The sequence below is a fragment of the Perissodus microlepis genome, chromosome 12, assembly GCF_051167445.1.
Source record: "Perissodus microlepis isolate ML-2025 ecotype Zambia chromosome 12, ASM5116744v1, whole genome shotgun sequence".
Lineage (NCBI taxonomy): Eukaryota > Metazoa > Chordata > Actinopteri > Cichliformes > Cichlidae > Perissodus > Perissodus microlepis.
The window spans coordinates 31857031-31874354 of NC_140472.1; the positions used below are offsets into that span (position 1 = coordinate 31857031).

General features: G+C 38.6%; 1 protein-coding gene across 1 annotated transcript; it reads left to right on the plus strand.

Moving 5' to 3' along the window:
• The first annotated feature begins 3899 nt into the window (after positions 1-3899).
• Positions 3900-16685, plus strand: gramd2b (GRAM domain containing 2B). The gene is made up of 14 exons (XM_084947057.1): positions 3900-4178; positions 4914-5036; positions 6625-6712; positions 8115-8184; positions 8457-8560; positions 9599-9694; positions 9812-9883; positions 10138-10227; positions 11675-11777; positions 12177-12314; positions 13769-13844; positions 14065-14169; positions 14560-14644; positions 16144-16685. Exons 1-14 carry the CDS (start codon positions 4087-4089, stop codon positions 16183-16185), a joined length of 1284 nt encoding a protein of 427 aa, XP_084803183.1. The 5' UTR covers positions 3900-4086; the 3' UTR covers positions 16186-16685.
• Positions 16686-17324: the final 639 nt, after the last annotated feature.

The following is a 17324-nucleotide window of genomic DNA, read 5'->3' on the forward strand; positions in this document are numbered from 1 at the left end:
AAAAAGCATCGGCGATTCTATCAGCGACAGCTGCAAAACTGTGGGGTCAGGCTAAACATGTATAAATAAAGCATCACATAAACAGATGCATGCATGTCATCCACCTGCATATTAAAGCCTTGAACTTATTAAAAAAAAATTATTATTCTTTTGACTGGATATGGCCATATATGTACCAGGGGGTTATCAGCTAAGTGCAAGTTTTCTAGCTTGGAATTCACAATTTAATGTTATATTAAACAGGAAGCAAAGTTTGGCTGTGATGGCAAAAAAAAATTGTTCAGCTCACAGCTTCAAGATGACACCTCGCTAACCAGTCTCACTTACAGCTGATGTTTATTTACAATCTATGCCCACAGCTTGAGTGATGGCAAACGGTGTGTCATGCCAGTAGTCGTCACTAATGTAAACAGCAGGCCTAATAACTTAGTCTGATATGTAATAAAAAGATCTCATAATTGTGTCTAATGCGTCGGTAAGCCAAAAAGTGGCAATTTTTTATTTAGTGTTACATTATCACGGTTTAGAATAGAGAAACTAGTAACAACTAATTGAGCCTGTTTCATTTTTCATAATGAGAATAAATGCAGTTGAAACACTTCATGTTGAATACAAAACTATTTAAAACATTTTAAATATTATTATTTGACTGACACATACAGTATTTGGTACACTCAGTTTGTTACTTTATGTCAAAATTCATATGGGACATTAGGCATAAGCATTTTAAACCTGCAGTCCTTTTGGTTTATGTTTGCATTTCAAAGGACATCTTGTCTGTTTACACACCTTTGATCCAGTGCAGATTATTTTCTCAGCGTAGCTCATGTGAAGCAAACTGCACAGAACTGGCCATAAAAGTACTAAAAACCAAAAACAGAGTAATTTTCGTTATTTCATACTATGACATGGGCCACATGAGAGTTTCGCGAGAAAGTCAGCATTTGGATCACAGACTGTCTTCACCTTATCTTTATAATCAGTTCTTTTAAAAATGAGGGAAAAGCTGAATCAGCTATTAAAAGACCCCAGGGGGGAAAAAAAACCCCACTTGGCAAACAGTTCAGCTCTGTTTGTATTTCAAAGTGCACCACGTTGTTTCTGTGTGTACGCTCCCTAAAGAGGGCTAAAGTCAGTTGTAAGCCAACAAATAGAAAGACACAACAACAAATGTTGGAGAAATCTGGCAGTTGCTAACAGACTGATGAACAGTTCTTCATAGGACTGTTGGAGAGTCCAGAGTTGTTGTTTTTTTTACTTCAGACTATCAGTGTTAAACTAATAAGACTGTATTGCTCACTCTGACTTTTCTCTGTAAGACCTGACTTAAACATGGCTTTAATAAAGTTTCACAAATAAATACATCCAAAAAGTAATGTACTAAAATGGTATTTATCAGTGAAATAATAATTGTAAATAGAACCAAGATAAATGATTTTTGTTGTTGTCATTCGCCTCTTTTATTTGCTGTCATTTCATTTCAGCTCAGTGTGAGAGTCTTTACTGGGTTAGAAAATGAGCTGAGGAGACGCAGGTAAAACAATGATGACCACCAAAGAAAATACTTTCATCTGAGCTGGGGAGTCTTGTCAACTCAATTCAAATTATTTTGTGGCACAAACAGAGAAAACATTGTTTATAAAATGGTAACACTTTGCTGTTACCCATGGTAGCTCTCCAGTTAGCATCCAATGCACGGATACATCCTGATATAAACAATAGACTGGCCCTTTAGATCCATGTGTCTTTGATTCACTTTTGGACCCATATCTGATCTAAATTCAGAATCAGAGCATTCCTAAGTATGGAGAAAATGTTCCTGACAGTCTTATTACAAAAAAAAAAATCCTTGTAGAATAAGTAAGAACGCCTTCTTATGCAGGGGAACAAGACATTATCAAAACCCACAAATGATAGACTGATCCATCCATCCATCCATCCATCCATCCAGCCATCTTCTTCACTTTATCCGGGGGCGGGTTGCAGGGGCAGCAGCCCAAGCAGAGAAGCCCAGACCTCACTCTTCCCGGCCACCTTCTCCAGCTTGTCCGGGGGAACAGCAAGGTTTTCCCAGGCCAGCCGAGTGATATAATATCTCCAGCGTGTCCTGGGTCTGCCCCGGGGCCTCCTCCCAGTGGGACATGCCTGGAACACCTCACCCAGGAGGCAACCAGGAGGCATCCTTGTCAGATGCCCGAACCACCTCAACTGACTCCTTTCGATGTGGAGGAGCAGCTGCTCTACTCTGAGCCCCTCCCGGATGGCTGAAATTTTCACCCTATCTCTAAAGGAAATGTCAGCCACCATTCGGAGGAAGCTCATTTTTGCCCAGGATCTTGTTCTTTTGGTCACTACCCACAGCTCGTGACCATAGGTGAGGGTAGGGACGCAGATCGACTGGTAAATCGAGAGCTTCGCTTTTACACTCAGCTCTCTTGCTCACCTGTTCACCATGACGGACCGGTACAGCGTCCACTGTGATCAGTCTATCTGTGTCAAAAATATGGCCCAGGGGCCACAGCTGGCCCTCCAAATGATCTACTTAACAATAGTTGCAACTTCACATTTTCACAAGTTCACATTTTTCTAGATCTTGACAAATTCTTTGGATCAGCAAAAGCAAAATGTAATAATTATTTAGTAATGTACATGAAATGAGACGTACTGTTTTTTAAGGGCTGTTCATCATTTTGTAACTGCATGGTTACTTTTACTTCTTTATGCAAAAAAGGTCCTTTTACCATCAGTTTAATGGTCTGGCCCACTTGAGATGAGTATGACACCCCAGAGCCAGTCATCTTTATTTATTCAACATACATTTTTATACACCATCTTGAAGCTTTTTGATTATAAATTGTCTAGTTTTTTGTGCGTGTTTTTAAACATTAAATGTTAAAGACCAAAGCCACTTTGGTCCTTTCTCCAAGCTATTTGCACTTTTAGCTCCATACAGGAAGTATTTTCTGCCATAATTAAAATGGTGTCATTGGTGCACATTTCCTGTGCAGCAATCAGAAATTTATTAAGGATATATAAGCTAAACACTTTAAATCCAAACAAGTATTGATAAAACGTGTTTAGACAGACTGTTTTCATGACCAACCAATCCTTGGCTGAGAGCTCTCATTACACACGTACACTGCAGTGCGCGCGCGCACACACACACACACACACACACACACACACACACACACACACACACACACACACACACACACACACACGGCCAGAACAACAGCTGGATCGTGTATCCTCACTCCGGCTGAGTGAGGATATCAACATGTTAAAAAAAACATCTGAACCTGAACTGTTGGGTCCTCGTTTCTTACCAGCACTTTAATCAGATTAACTGTAATGTAATGAGTTACAGTTTTGTGCAACAACATGTAGTTTTGAGTGCAGGCTGCATGCAGCCCGTGTAAATACTGCTTACATAACTGCTGTTTTTCGTCATGCAACTACAGATGTTTTAAAGATTGAATGCAGTAAATCATGCCAACAGGAGGGACATTTTCTGAGATAAAAATGGGATTATAAATTATAGAAATTAAGATGTGGGTCCATTTATTGCAATCCAATCCAGCTTTTTCTTAAATCTTTAAGCAGCTTCTCCGTGCAGCGTTCTAATTCCCCACTGGAAAACAAACATACACATTTCAACATGAAGAAAGTCGGCAGGGATACGGGGATACAACAGGCTGAACACGTGAAATCATTTCCCCTCAGCAAAGGGAACCAGATCAGATTTCACCCTGTTTAGACAGAAGTGGAAGGTAGAAGTATTGTTCCTGTGTAAATAAAACTAGATTGATTATTAGACCATTTTAAGTTTAGGAACACAAACAAAGCCGAGTAAAATGTCACTGATCAAAGGTTCAAATGCGCACATCTCGAACACACACAAACACACACTTCACCCTTTTGTGATCTGGTTGGCTGTGACATGTGAAACCGAGGGGCCCGAAGGACACTCCCACAGACAGGCAAGCAGGTAGGTGTAGGGAGCAGCGGATCAGGCTGCAGTTCTCACGGCAGCAGTCAGGACGTCTAGCTGAGCGTTTGCTTGGAAAATATCTGCTGAGCATAATGACAGAACAGTGTGGGAACCAGCAGACGTCGCAGGAGGATGCCAGGAAATGTAGCAGAGGAGCTGCAAAGCATGAAGAAAAGGATTCTCAGTGAGTCTGTGGCTGTAAAAACAAAAACATCTCTAGAGTACAAAAGGCAGTGTCACACAGATATTTTTGTTAGCTGTTTTGGTTGCATTAGTAAAAGTTATAGCAGTACTCATGTCTTTTCGAATAGCAGAACAATCACTCAGATTATTGACTGATTAACTGACAGATCTTCTTGGCTTGTCAGCTTTTGGAATTGCATGAATTAAAATGATTCAGTCGTGAATTTACCACATGGTGAATATGGAGTCTTTAGGTCCCCAGGAGACTTAGATATTCATCACACAACCTTCACTGCAAAGAAAAAAAAATGCATAATGAGGGATGCACATTTTATGAAGGTTGACTTTTATTCATAATTAGCTGTCTGGATTCTCTATGTTTACTTACCAAACTGCTGGATTCGTGATTGACTGGCACCATGGTGGGTTTCTTGACTTGTAAAAATTCTGCTTTATCTATTAATCGCTTGGAAATTTTCACCTTGAGCGATATCTAAGGCGTTATCTATTGTTTTGCAATGTCACAACAGAAAGTTGGGAAACTTGGCTTTTGCATTGCAGCTGGACAAGAAAGCAAGATGTGCTATTGTAGGATTTTTACTTACATAAAACTCCAGAGAGTTACAAAACAAAACAAAACACCAAAGAAAAAAAATATTTGCATGTTGTGTTGATTCCCACTTTTCTTGGACAGTATGATTTTGGGTTTTATTTCACTTTTTCCTTTCGTGTGTAGTTCAGATACAGAAGCTGTGGCAGAGGAGCAGCAAAGATTGAGCAGAATGTGCAGTGAACCACTGCAGGCTGCTGATCAGGAGCAGCCGGAGCTAACAGGGAGGAGAAAGCCAGTGTTAGTCAGGTAAGTTACAAACGTTAATCTCTGGTTTTTATCCATAAATATCTTTGTATTGTTTAGATTGTTGCATATGAAATTCAGACGTCATGCTAGGTCCAAATATGCCCAGTTATGAATATAGGTTTACCTTGAAATTTTAGCTTGTCCTTTGGTCACCAGAGGTTCAAAGTCTGTAAGGTTCAAACAACCACAGTACAAATAGTTACCCACTTCCAAGGTTGAGTTAAATAACCTTGTGACAAGCCATAATATGACTAAAGGTACATTATGGTATAATATTTGCTCCTTTTGGTCTTATTCGTTAACTGGGATTCACCAGAAAACAACACATTTTCCATTCTTGACCTCTGCAATGCTGTTATATCTCAGTCCACTCCTTGTTCTCTCCTGAGAAGCAATTCCAAGACACTTTCTATCCTCTGAATGTAAACAGGACTTTTGCAGATTAGAGTAAATTCTATATCTTGTGTGATGTTTTCTATAAAGCTTTTCTTTTCTTTTCTTTTCTTTTCTTTTCCTTTGGACAAACACTGATGTATCGTAATCCTTGTGGTGTGTTAACTTTGTGTGTTACAATCCAGCTGATCAAGAAAATAGTAGATTTCTCACTCTGGATCGGGAGAAACTTGCTGCCCCATTCGGGGAGTTTAATTATTCTGGCTCTTATACAAGAGTGATGGGACAGCAGAGCGTCAGATACTGAATGTTGCTGTGTATACAGCAATGCAGGCGTTGTACCAGATCATTGTTGTGATGAGTCAGTTAAGTGTGAAAATTAAGGTTTTGCCTTACCAATCATTTCATGTTACAACCTTCATGTATGATCATGACTTCTGGGTAATGACTGAATAAATGATACGACTGAAATAAGTTGGTGTGGCGGTGGACCCAGAACGATAATCTAATCTGTCCTGAGAGCAATGCAATGTTGCTGGAGACGAGACCATTTGGAATATCCTATTAAACCTGCTGCAACCACAACAAGAAAATGCACTGATGGATTGATGAATGATCAGTTTTCCACAAAGTGTTGTTTGACTTCATGCTCAGCACCCACAGAAACCTTTAATCTCACCATGATCTGACTCTCAGAAGGTTCCTCATTGTTCAGAATAATAATCTGACCTTTGACTCTTTCCCACTATCTTAGGCAGCAATCTTCCCTAACCTCAAAATGTGTAACAGTGGAACAATGACTGCAGGTTGTTTTGAACCATTTGAACAAATTGACTTCTGAATTGTGTTTTTTTGAAAGCATAAATTCAAAGAAAATCCATTTTTTTGAACGAAGGAGTCATATGATGGTGCTAATCTGCTCCAGCTTTAATTATAATGCTATCCTAAAAAAGAGCATAATCTTAATCATTTCAACTTCATATTTTGGTTAGAACATTTTTTTCTCCAGCCTCAAATTATTTGAATATTTCCTGGTTTTCATAAAAGTATGATGTCAGGAATCGACAGCAGGCTGCTATAGTTCTTAAATACACTAAAATTAGTTTACCAAAGGTTGCTGACTTCTGTTTATCTTCTGTCTTATTGGCTATGTAATATGTTAAATCCTCTCTCTGAAATTTCTCTCTGTCCTCAGGTCAAAGACCTTCGACCATTCTCTCCTGACTCAGGTTCAGACAGACCCAGACTCCAAGATCGAGAGGAAGAAGTCTCACTACAGCCAGGTGAGAGGTCATTAAGTAAACTCTGATACATATTTTATTACACCTATAAATGTTACATGTAGGCCATTCTCGGTCACTTGGTTTCCAAATGAGTAATATCAGAAAATTTCTGCTGACTCGGTTTTTTCCAAGCAACCTTATTATCTTAGAAATGTATCAGGTTATAAACAGTTTGTGGGTCAGGCCTCCTTCTGGTTGGTCCTTCCTTTACTTCATGACGCCAACATTAACACATCCAGTGTTCTGACATGGCACCACAAACCAATGTGAGGAACGAAAGTTTAAATAACATCACTAAATTGCTGCTTTAAATTTTGTTCACAAAGACAATGGGTAATAATAATAATACAGCCTGGCTATATCTGGCATTTGAAAGTCAATTAAGAATTCAAAAAATATTTTTCTAATCAGTTTTCACAAAGAGGTTTTTGCACACTTTCAAATGAAAGAATTGAAAACTTTAAAATAACTTGTTAGTAAATAGATTAATTGGCTAATGACTTGTTAGTTATAGCTTATTCAAAGCTAACAGTGGAATTATAGTGATGTTTATAAAGTGGTTAATGATTCCACCAGTATTAAAGATACTTAGTCTAAATTTGAATATTTAAAAATGATTTTATATTTTTAGCTATGCTTTCATGTCCAAAATATCTGCATATTGCATTGAAGAGCTAGAACATGAATAAACATTCATGTAATGCTACATGATGGTGCAGTGAGTCAATGTGGCCTTTATTTAACCAGGCAAAACATTAAGAGCACATTGTTTTTCACAGCGCAAAAGACAAAACTTCTTAAGGACACGAGTGTTAAAACAACAGCGTCACATGTCCAGGGGTAAAATATTGCTCCCTAGAGGTGAACGTTTAGCTCGAGATTAATTACAAAAAAAACCTTTATACTTTGGTTGAAAATGCCTAAGCCAGTTGGTTTGGTTTAACTTAATACCACAGTTATTTGGTTAAGTTTGCCTGATTTGGTCTAAAAATGCATTTCTCTAAAATGTCCTTTGCAATTCTCTTGCAAAAATGTCTTATAAGTTCTAAACTGTAACTGGTATCCACATGATTTAAACACCATGATTGCCAGCACACGCACAAGCTTATTTTGGTGTATGGGTGATGTTTCTCTGTCTAACAACATATAGATATACACTGCTGCAAAACAACAATCCCATAAATAAATAAATGCTCTGTAGTAAGTTAGCTCTGTTTCAGAACTTTACGTTGAGAGTACTGTGAGTTTTACAAGCCACATTTATTTATTACTTTTCTCTGATAAGAATTCATCCAAATGTCAGCCTTAGCTTTAACTGATATTGGTGTGTGTGTGTGTGTGTGTGTGTGTGTGTGTGTGTGTGTGTGTGTGTGTGTGTGTGTGTGTGTGTGTTGTATTTCAGCTTTCGAAGACCAACTGCCAGTACCATAAAATATTTAAGGAGATCAGCAAAGAAGAACAGCTCAGACAGAGTAAGTCTTTAATGATCACAGCTATCCACTCCACCTTAAATACTGAATGAAGGATTAGGTCATAGTTGAACATTTGATACCAGAGCCTCTTGTTAACCACCTGATAATAATAGAATCCCTATGATAGGACTACAGTGTAAATTCAAAGTCTGATAATAACTTTATCAAACTCTTTTGTTCAATGCAAACACTGAACTGGTCTTTTCTTGTTTTTTTCCTCACAAACATCTAAAAATAATGTGTTTTTTTAATGTGCTTTACTTGTTTGTTAGGTTACACCTGTGCTCTTCAGAAAGACATCCTCTACCAAGGACGCATGTTTGTCTCCGACCACTGGATCTGCTTCCACTCCAAGGTGTTTGGAAAAGATACCAAGGTATGCATTGATGTCTGTTTTGTATCAGCTCACAGGAAAAGGCTGAGAATCTGAAAGAGATCGTCGGAGGAGAATCCACAGATGTTTTCAGTGGTGTTTCTCGGTTCCACGCGAGTGTCAGAGTCTTTGTTGTGTTGATGCTGTTTAAAGTGGCGAACACAGTGAGGTGCCAGCAGCAGCAGCAGCCGTTTGATTTGATGAGATATGTCGGTTTAAATTATTTAACAGTTACCTGGAGAAGTTTCACAGAAAACAGAACAATTTGCTGTCGTTCAGAAAACAGCAAACAGTCAGTTTTATCCGTTACACAACACTTGAGACCAAGAAGAACTCAGTAATGTAAAATAAGATTTTTAACCTCAATTTGATTTTTATCAACACAATTTAATTGAATAATAAGTGTGTCGTTGTTTTGTCAGCACAATCATGGAGCTTTGCTTTATGAATAGAAGACGTTTGAGCACTTTTGAGAGCCTTTGCTTTTTCACTTTTACTTCAGTAAAAACGTTTTGCAGGAGTATTTTTTTAAATATCTGGACTTCCACTTGAGTAAAGAATGTCTATACTTTTGCCACATCTTGATCCAAGCAGTGCTTCTGCAATAAAAAAAAGATTGTTTTTCCTCCATGAAGGGACATGCTAAGTGGATAGGTGATATTGTGCGGGCATTGTAGCGCATTATTCTTTATTTTGTAAGCCAGCTGTGTTTACACACACGCAGCCTGCAGGTACAGTCTGCAGAGGGACTAATATTTTGCTGCATGCATGAACACATGCAGATGACACCTTGCTGCTGTGTGGTCACGACTGGATTGTTTTACATCTGTTACTGTATGGGAAACATCTGGAACTACCAATCTAGGCTGAGAAAGTAATTGCAGTTAATGTGTATAGATGGTGATGATTAAAGCTGACGGAGGTCAGTGAACAGCTCGTCTCTGCTTCTGATCCGTGCTGTTGAAGCCGGCCTACAGGTGCGTGAATCTTTTTCTCTGGTTTCAAAGCTGGTATGAAGGATCGAACTGTTCTGTGTCCCAGGTCGCCATCCCAGTGGTGTCCATCAAAAACATCAAGAAGACCAAAACTGCCATCCTGTTGCCAAACGCTCTGGTGATCGCCACCACAAATGACAGGGTGAGAGAAATCTTGCAGCTTCTCACCACGATTTGATGAATTAAGAAAAAAACACAGTATTTTTGCACATGTGGAAACGTATTCCAAAAGACATTTTTTCTATTTCTGGTGTTGCAGTACGTGTTTGTGTCCTTCTTGTCCAGAGACAACACCTACAAGTTTTTGATGTCGATCTGTCCTCATCTGGAGGTAGGAAAGGCTTTTTATTTAGATCCATACAGACCTGTTATGCTTTCCTTGTTTTCTGTCATGTATGTACTGCTCGTGATCAACAGGTAGACATTGTGAGCCGAAAACTCGGGCTTTAAACTAAACACTCAGTTTCAGATAATTTTCTTTTTTACTCTTGCGCTTTCTTATGTTATTCATTTTAAATAAGTTTGAAGACTTGAGGATCATTTAAACACATGATGTTTGTTTATGTATTACATGCATATAAATAGGGGAAGAGTCCATGCAGCAGCCCCATTCCCTCCTCAGCTGAAAACAGCTTTAGAAGTCAGAGGTCACCGCTATCGCCTCGCTTTCCTCTGGTGGGTCAAACACAGCAAAAACACAAAAAACAAACAGCCGAATGCCATAAAGTTTCCTGATACAACGGATACTGTTTTTATCCTGCCTACATATAATAAAAGATATAAGAATAAGAAAGCATCATGCTTTTGGGTCCATCCTCGCACTTGTCTCTCTGGTCTCTTTTCTGACAGAAAGATATTTTAACACATCAAACTTGAGGTGAAATAAAACCAATATCCTCGAGAGCTGGAGCTGTAACGTGGCAACTAAGCATTTCGACCTATGGGGACAGAAGCTGTTCAGAAAAAAAAGACTCCCTGCATGAGAGCCGGAGCCAGTTGGCAAATCGTTTAGTAACATTTTGCATATGTTACAACTGGATATTTGTTGCATGTTGTGTTTATGCATTCAACAAAGCTGTGTCCAAGAGAGAAGGCTGTCCTGTGAGACACTTCCTGATGTCAGCATCAATCGCCCCAGGTCCTTGTGGCTAAAGCTTTATGTATTTATTTATTTTTGGCCACTTTAGCCCCAAACAGGATCTTTGAAATGTTACTTTTCCCATTTTAATTCATTTTGTGTTTTCTCTGACCCCAAAAGTCTTTATCTCTAAAAGTGATGCTTTTAGAGTGCCTGTGCAATTTAATACAACTGCATAAACTCCACAAAGCAAATGTGTTTTAATATAATCATTTACTTTTAATGTTGAGGTTGTAGGTGAGTTATTGTAGTTTTATCATTTTAATTACTTTTGATTGATTTTGTGTTTTTGCTTCACGTTCAGTTTATTTTCAGTTAATTTCCCACGTGTGTTGGCTCCTTTCATTTTACTTATTATTGTTTGAACGTCTTGAGTTACAGTTTAGTTTTTATTAGTTTAGCTGTTGGATTTAGACTTTTTAAATATTATATTACATGGGATATTTGCCAAGGGATACATTTTGGAAGTTAAGATAAAAGATAAAATTAGCTGACACAGCGAAGCCGACGTCAAGTTTCTGCAGCAACATCTGCAACAAGAACATCAGCAACTGGATGTTAGATTTTAGATTTTATTTTAGTTTTTAACGTATAAAATATTGTTTCAGATAGTTTGAGGGTCTTTTGCACAAATAATGAAAATTTACAACCTTCATAAAAGCAGAACTACAACAGAAATTGTATTCAGTTGAATTAAATTGCAGCTTTCTAAAAGCATTAAGTTCTCATGTAACTAAAGTGAATTGTCATTTCCTATTTCCACCCTGGAATCTTGGGTTCAACCATTTTTTAAATGTTTATTATTATTATTATTCACTTTTGTTTTTGTTTGCTCCAATTAAAATATCATTTGTAGGAAAATGTGAATTTTTTTTCAGTACAGATACGATCGATATGATAGATATGCTCATGTTTGGATGAGGGGGTGAAGCAGCTGCTAGTGCCTGCTAGTTATACTCTCTCTGTGTCTGTGAATTTCTGCAGAGTGAATTCAGCGACCTGGATGGAGCGATGACACACAGGAGGCAGGAGATGGAGGAGAGCAGCAGCTCTGACTCTCAGGTTCCAGACTATGAGAAGATAGAAGGTACTGCATCGCTGTCCAACTGACCAATTAGAAGCAGTCGCATGCATCGTCACATGCATCGTCGCATGCATTGTCTGTGGCTGTCAACGTTTTTACTCACAAAACCTGAACCACTTTTGCACTTCAGTAGCAGAATCTGACTTGTGCTACTTAGTGCTGCTATAATTTTCCTTCTTTACTCTTTATTTTTTGTTGACCTTTAACCCCCCCCCACACACACACACACTTACACAGCTGTGATGAAGTTGAAAATGAGCAGCTTGTAGTGCAGGGCTTATTCAAACATACTCAGTGTGTCTTTCTCAAGAGGACTTAATCGGGATTACAAACCTGCCCCAAGTCATAACAGGCCCTGGGTTTCCAGTTTTGAATGCTTTGCTTGCCTTTTTGCTTCTATAGAGTTCACTGTTCCTCCATTCCTGGATATGCTGAAGCACACAGACAGTGCATCATCTCCAGACCACCAGCACAAAGTGAAGAACCCACATCTGAACCAGCAAGGTCCAGACAACAAGCAGCACTCCAAGCACCACCGAGGTAGGATGAGTCTTTAATCAGGGTCGTGTTAGTTTAAACATCACTTTTATTTAAACCACTGGCACTGAACCTCTCATGGGACTATGAATTTATAATTTTATTATTTTAGTCCCTACATTTTATTTCTCTTTTTGGTCAAATTCATCATAGCATTGGCTCAAGTTTAGCTGACTCAGCTCCTTCTGTTTGGAGTTATTTCTGTTGACATTGCTGCCTGCACTGTCCCGTACTGCTGCTCTCCCCACCTCTATTTTTACAGGCAAATATAAACTGCCGCTAACTTTGTAACAGTAAAATAAAAAAAGCACTTTTAGAAGCGGTAAAATGAAAATATCCTCAGCTGTACTCAGGATTAAGGAGTCAGTCTGAGAACGCCACAATTCAACAACATTTAACTCTAAAAGCCACGAGAGGTGAGCTGAGGTGCAAAGAAGCACCGATTGTGATCTCATATGTGTCGTGTATGCAAACTGACCCGCGGGGATTTCCCAGAACACAAACTTGTCAAATATAAATAAATGTAGTCCTGAATGATCTATATTTATCACTGAAAAAAAAAATACTCTGTTTTTGTCAAATAATAATATTATCATGTACCAACAGTAAACTTAATTTTTTTATTTGTTGTTAACAGCGTCTGTATTGGTCATAATTTTGCACATTTGCAGAGGAGATTTGGCAAAAGGGGTTGCACGAAACTCATTTTAAACATTTGTTTCTAAATACCTGGATAAATATTTTTTCTAAATGCATTAGATATCTTCTTCCCAGAATCCCTCACAGCTGCCCAAATTTCCTGCATATTCATCATCCATCCATTCACTTCAACTTATCCTTTTCAGGGTCATGGGGGACGCTGGAGCCTATCCCAGCTGTCTAGGGACAAGAGGCAGGGTACACCCTGGACAGGTCGCCAGTCTGTCACAGGGCTAACACATAGACAGAGACAACCATTCGCACTCACATTCACTCCCACATTCACACCTATGGGCAATTTAGAGTTTCCAATTAACCTTTCCCACTAAGTGCATGTTTTTGGACTGTGGGAGGAAGCTGGAGGAGCCAGGAAGAACCCACGCAAACACGGGGAGAACATGCAAACTCCACACAGAAAGACCCTGACCTGATGGTGGAATTGAACTCAGGACTTTCTTGCTGTGAGGCAACAGTGCTAGCCATCGTGTCACCGTGCTGCTTCTTCTATATTAATGAAAAATACGCCCATATGATCCATTCTTCCATCTGCTCTCTTCTGCTTATCCAACCATAACTCTTTAGCTCCACTTCTTTTCTTGCTTGTATTTATAATGACTCCTTTTCATATTGATTTCTATGAGTTGATGAAGCAGTCTATTCCAACCTTTTTAATGCAGTGCTGCTCTCACACGCGTAGGGCATTTTACTTTGTGTCTTTTTGTCGTAAACAAAGACATATTTGTTTGATCTTTCTTCAGGCTCGGATGTGGTGATTGACAGCAGGTGTCTGAAGCCAGTTTCTCTCAACACTCTGCTGATAGTCTACATGTTCCTGTAAGTTTGCTGCCTTTGATTCATTCATTCATATCTTCACTAAAGGATTCTTCTGTCACTCGTCCTAATTGGAAATTAAGCTGATCACTTATATGATCTGCGGATTTATCCCATCCATTCATTGGATGCACATTAATTTCAGTTTATCATTACATTTTCATTTGTAGCGCATTTTAGCCTCATTTTGCTCATCTTCTCTTTTACCTGTGTTTTTCCTCAGAGTGTGCACCCTGGTCTTGTCTTCATGTTACCTGGCATTTAAGATCATCTCACTGGAGCAGAGACTGACAACGCTCGGCGCTGTGGCCGAGTTCACACACCCGGAGTGAGTCGTCGAACTGTCTGAGACTCTGACAAGCTCTAGAAAACTTAGATAAAGAAGCTTGAAAAACTGAGAAATTAGACATGGAAATGATAACCAGATGAAAGAGAAACAAAAACTGCAAAAGCGTCATGATGAATTTTAATCACATCCTCACAAAACAAATTTAAAAATAGCCCAAATAATGAAGCTAATGATCCAAACTAAACAGGCAAGTGGGTGGATTCACAGACATGAGATGGTTTCCTTATTTCGTCTCAAGGACTTTGGTACAATAATCTACAAGATTTACTTTTCTCTGATTTATTCATATTAGATTTTTGCTGATACATCTGACCCTCGTGAAGATTTTAAATCATTTTCATGGTGATTATTTTTGTGTTTTATTACCAGAAACAATTTTCTGAGTGGGTCCGCTGACATAGGCACAAATCTTTTATCTGAACTGCTAACCATCAACCTGATGAAGCTGGAGAAGGTTGGTCTGTCTTTGTTTTTTCAGATCAAGTGTTGATAGATACAGCCCTCTGGATATGCTATAATCCCCATTGATAATTTAATAATTAAATTATTAGACCATATTCTTACTCAACTAGAGTAGCTTTGCATGATTCACAGTTGTAGAAATAATCCCTCTTTATGTTATACTGGGTGCAACCCAGCAGTTAATCCTCTGTCTGAAAGTTGCTGTTTTAGCTCCATCTCTTTAAATTTAATGCAGAGATGGCGATGTTAGGGAAATATCCACTTTTTAGTACCCTGCAGATCCAAGAATAGGCAAAAATGTTCAAATCTGAGCAGTTAGAGGTCTGAAGCCTGAGTTACTCACTTTGGGATTACACAGATCTCATTATTTGACGTTTGGGCCATGTCTACAAGTGTATACACTTCAAAAAAACTAAGGAAAAGCATAACAGGTCACCTTTAAAAATTGTGTGAATGTGTCAGGAGTTTCTTTCGTGAGCCTCTGAAAGCACACAGCAGGAAGGCTTCAGCAGTTTCCAAAGAGCAAAGTGTAACTGGATGCCTGTTGCCATTGATCAAACATTTATAGTCAGTGATCAGTTCAGAGCATCATTTGTAAGAAGAGCTCCATCAGTCTACACTCCATTTATATTTCAGGCTGACATTCGTCTCTTTACAAACAAAAAGCAGCAGCTGACAGCCGCCTCAGTGTTTTAGACAGAAAATAAAGGTGGTAAAGTCTCAGAGCTGTGTCAGACTGTAGAGTCCATCTTGATCCTGAGTGAAATGAAAACTGGAACTTGACTGGAAATATTTATTTCACATTAAACCCGCTACTGAAAGAGATGATTTGAATTTAAATTGCTAGGAAGGGAGAAACTATCCACAGCTGTCAAAAAGAGTTAGGCCTGTAAACATGTTTACTTCTGTTCAAAAGAAATAAACATCAGTCTTCATGTTTGGAAGAACTGCAGTTTTCTGCACTGCCATATTGGCTTCATGGAAATCTGCTAATTGCACTACTTTGTTAAATAAGCATTATTTAACTTCATGTTTTACTCAAATCAAGTGGTCGTCAAAATTAGTGAAAACTCATGAATGTTGTCGTGATGGATACCTCCATCTTTTATATACAGTCTATGGTTTCCATGTGTCTACATTGGTCTACTTGATCTCTCTGCAGACTGACTGCACAGCAATTATGCTAGCTTCAATGTGCCAGAATAGTAAACGTGTCAATGATGTTGGTACTGTTCTCCACATCTTCTGTGTTATAACAGATAAGACATGACCCTAACTGCTGTTTCACCTGCTTCAAGTCTGAGTCTCTAGCTTTCAACAGGGACAAGGAAATGACCTTAACAACAAGATAAACAGGAGCAGGCTTCATTTTGAAATCTACACTTACTAACCAAGACAAACACTTGCAATATCATCAGATACGTTTATCTGCAGTTGAGTTTTCTGCCAATACAGTTTACAGTTAAGCAAAAGCAAACTTTGTTCTTTCAGGTGCAGAAGAACCTGCAAAGACTGCTGGAGGAAGCTGCCTGAAAGTACAGAAAACCAGCATAAGCACAGTGAAAGTCATATATATTATTTTTGTAAATATAGTGTAAATATGTATGTTTGTTATAAAAAAAAAATAACACTACTGGAATGTATTCTGCCCTATGAAGCCAAAATACAGTAACTACTGTATATATTTGGTCAAATATACCCAATGTCTGGGTTTATATTTGTTACTTACATACTTTTGTATTATTTCAAGACTTTTTGTGCTCCAAATGTGTAATTGAAAGTGAAGTCACAGCAGCATTAACAGCAGCATTCTATGTTAGTTTTTTCAGAAACTCCCTAACATTGGTATCAAGTTTCTGTACTGTTGTCTGTCTTTGTAGGGCAGCAACTATAATGATACACACAAAATAAATTCTTTTAAAAGAGAGAAACATTAATGCTAAAAATGGCCCCCTCTGGTGAAATTTGAACTGTTTTGCAGGGCTGCACATAAGTGGTCCGCAGGTGCGCATGCGCTTTCAAAATAAAAGACGCGCAGCCGATACGAAGTAGTGATGGTAAATTTGATTCTTTTTACTGAATCGAGTTTTAATGAGTCACTCACCAAAGTGAATCTGATTTTTTGAGTCATTTGATTCACTGAGTCAGTTGACCAGAGAGTGCAAAAAATTTACATTTTCACTCAAACTTAATTTGTTTCTCTTTTCATGTAAATCCCACTGCTAAGATGAATGATTCTAAAAAAAAACAACTATTTTATAGAGCAAAAAAGAGCAAAAACATTTCTAAAATTAAGCAATTTCCTATCAAAATTGCTTAATAAACATTTATTTTGTTTATTTGTATTTTATTAGTATTTTCCTCAAATGTGTTAAATATATATTTTCTCATCTAAATGTCCACTGAGCTGTGAGCCAGGGGGCAGTAATGCGCCTTAACGTTGGTTGCCAACCAAGAAGAAGAAGCTGTGAGCCAGGAGGGAGGGGGTGAGTGAGTGAGTGAGTGATTCGTTCGCTCTATGATTCAGCACAGGAGGGAGGGGGTGAGCGAGTCCTGAGTGATTCGCTTATGCTTACGATTCAGCACAGGATGGAGGGGGTTAGTGAGTCCTGAGTGATTCGTTCGCTCTATGATTCAGCACAGGAGGGAGGGGGTGAGCGAATCCTGAGTGA

Bases quoted from the DNA above. Each gene is read 5' to 3' on its own strand.
- gramd2b (XM_084947057.1), top strand. From the start codon at position 4,087: ATGACAGAACAGTGTGGGAACCAGCAGACGTCGCAGGAGGATGCCAGG. The intron at 4,179-4,913 runs GTGAGTCTGTGG...TTTCGTGTGTAG, and splicing joins CATGAAGAAAAGGATTCTCA to TTCAGATACAGAAGCTGTGG. The intron at 12,315-13,768 runs GTAGGATGAGTC...ATCTTTCTTCAG, and splicing joins GCACTCCAAGCACCACCGAG to GCTCGGATGTGGTGATTGAC.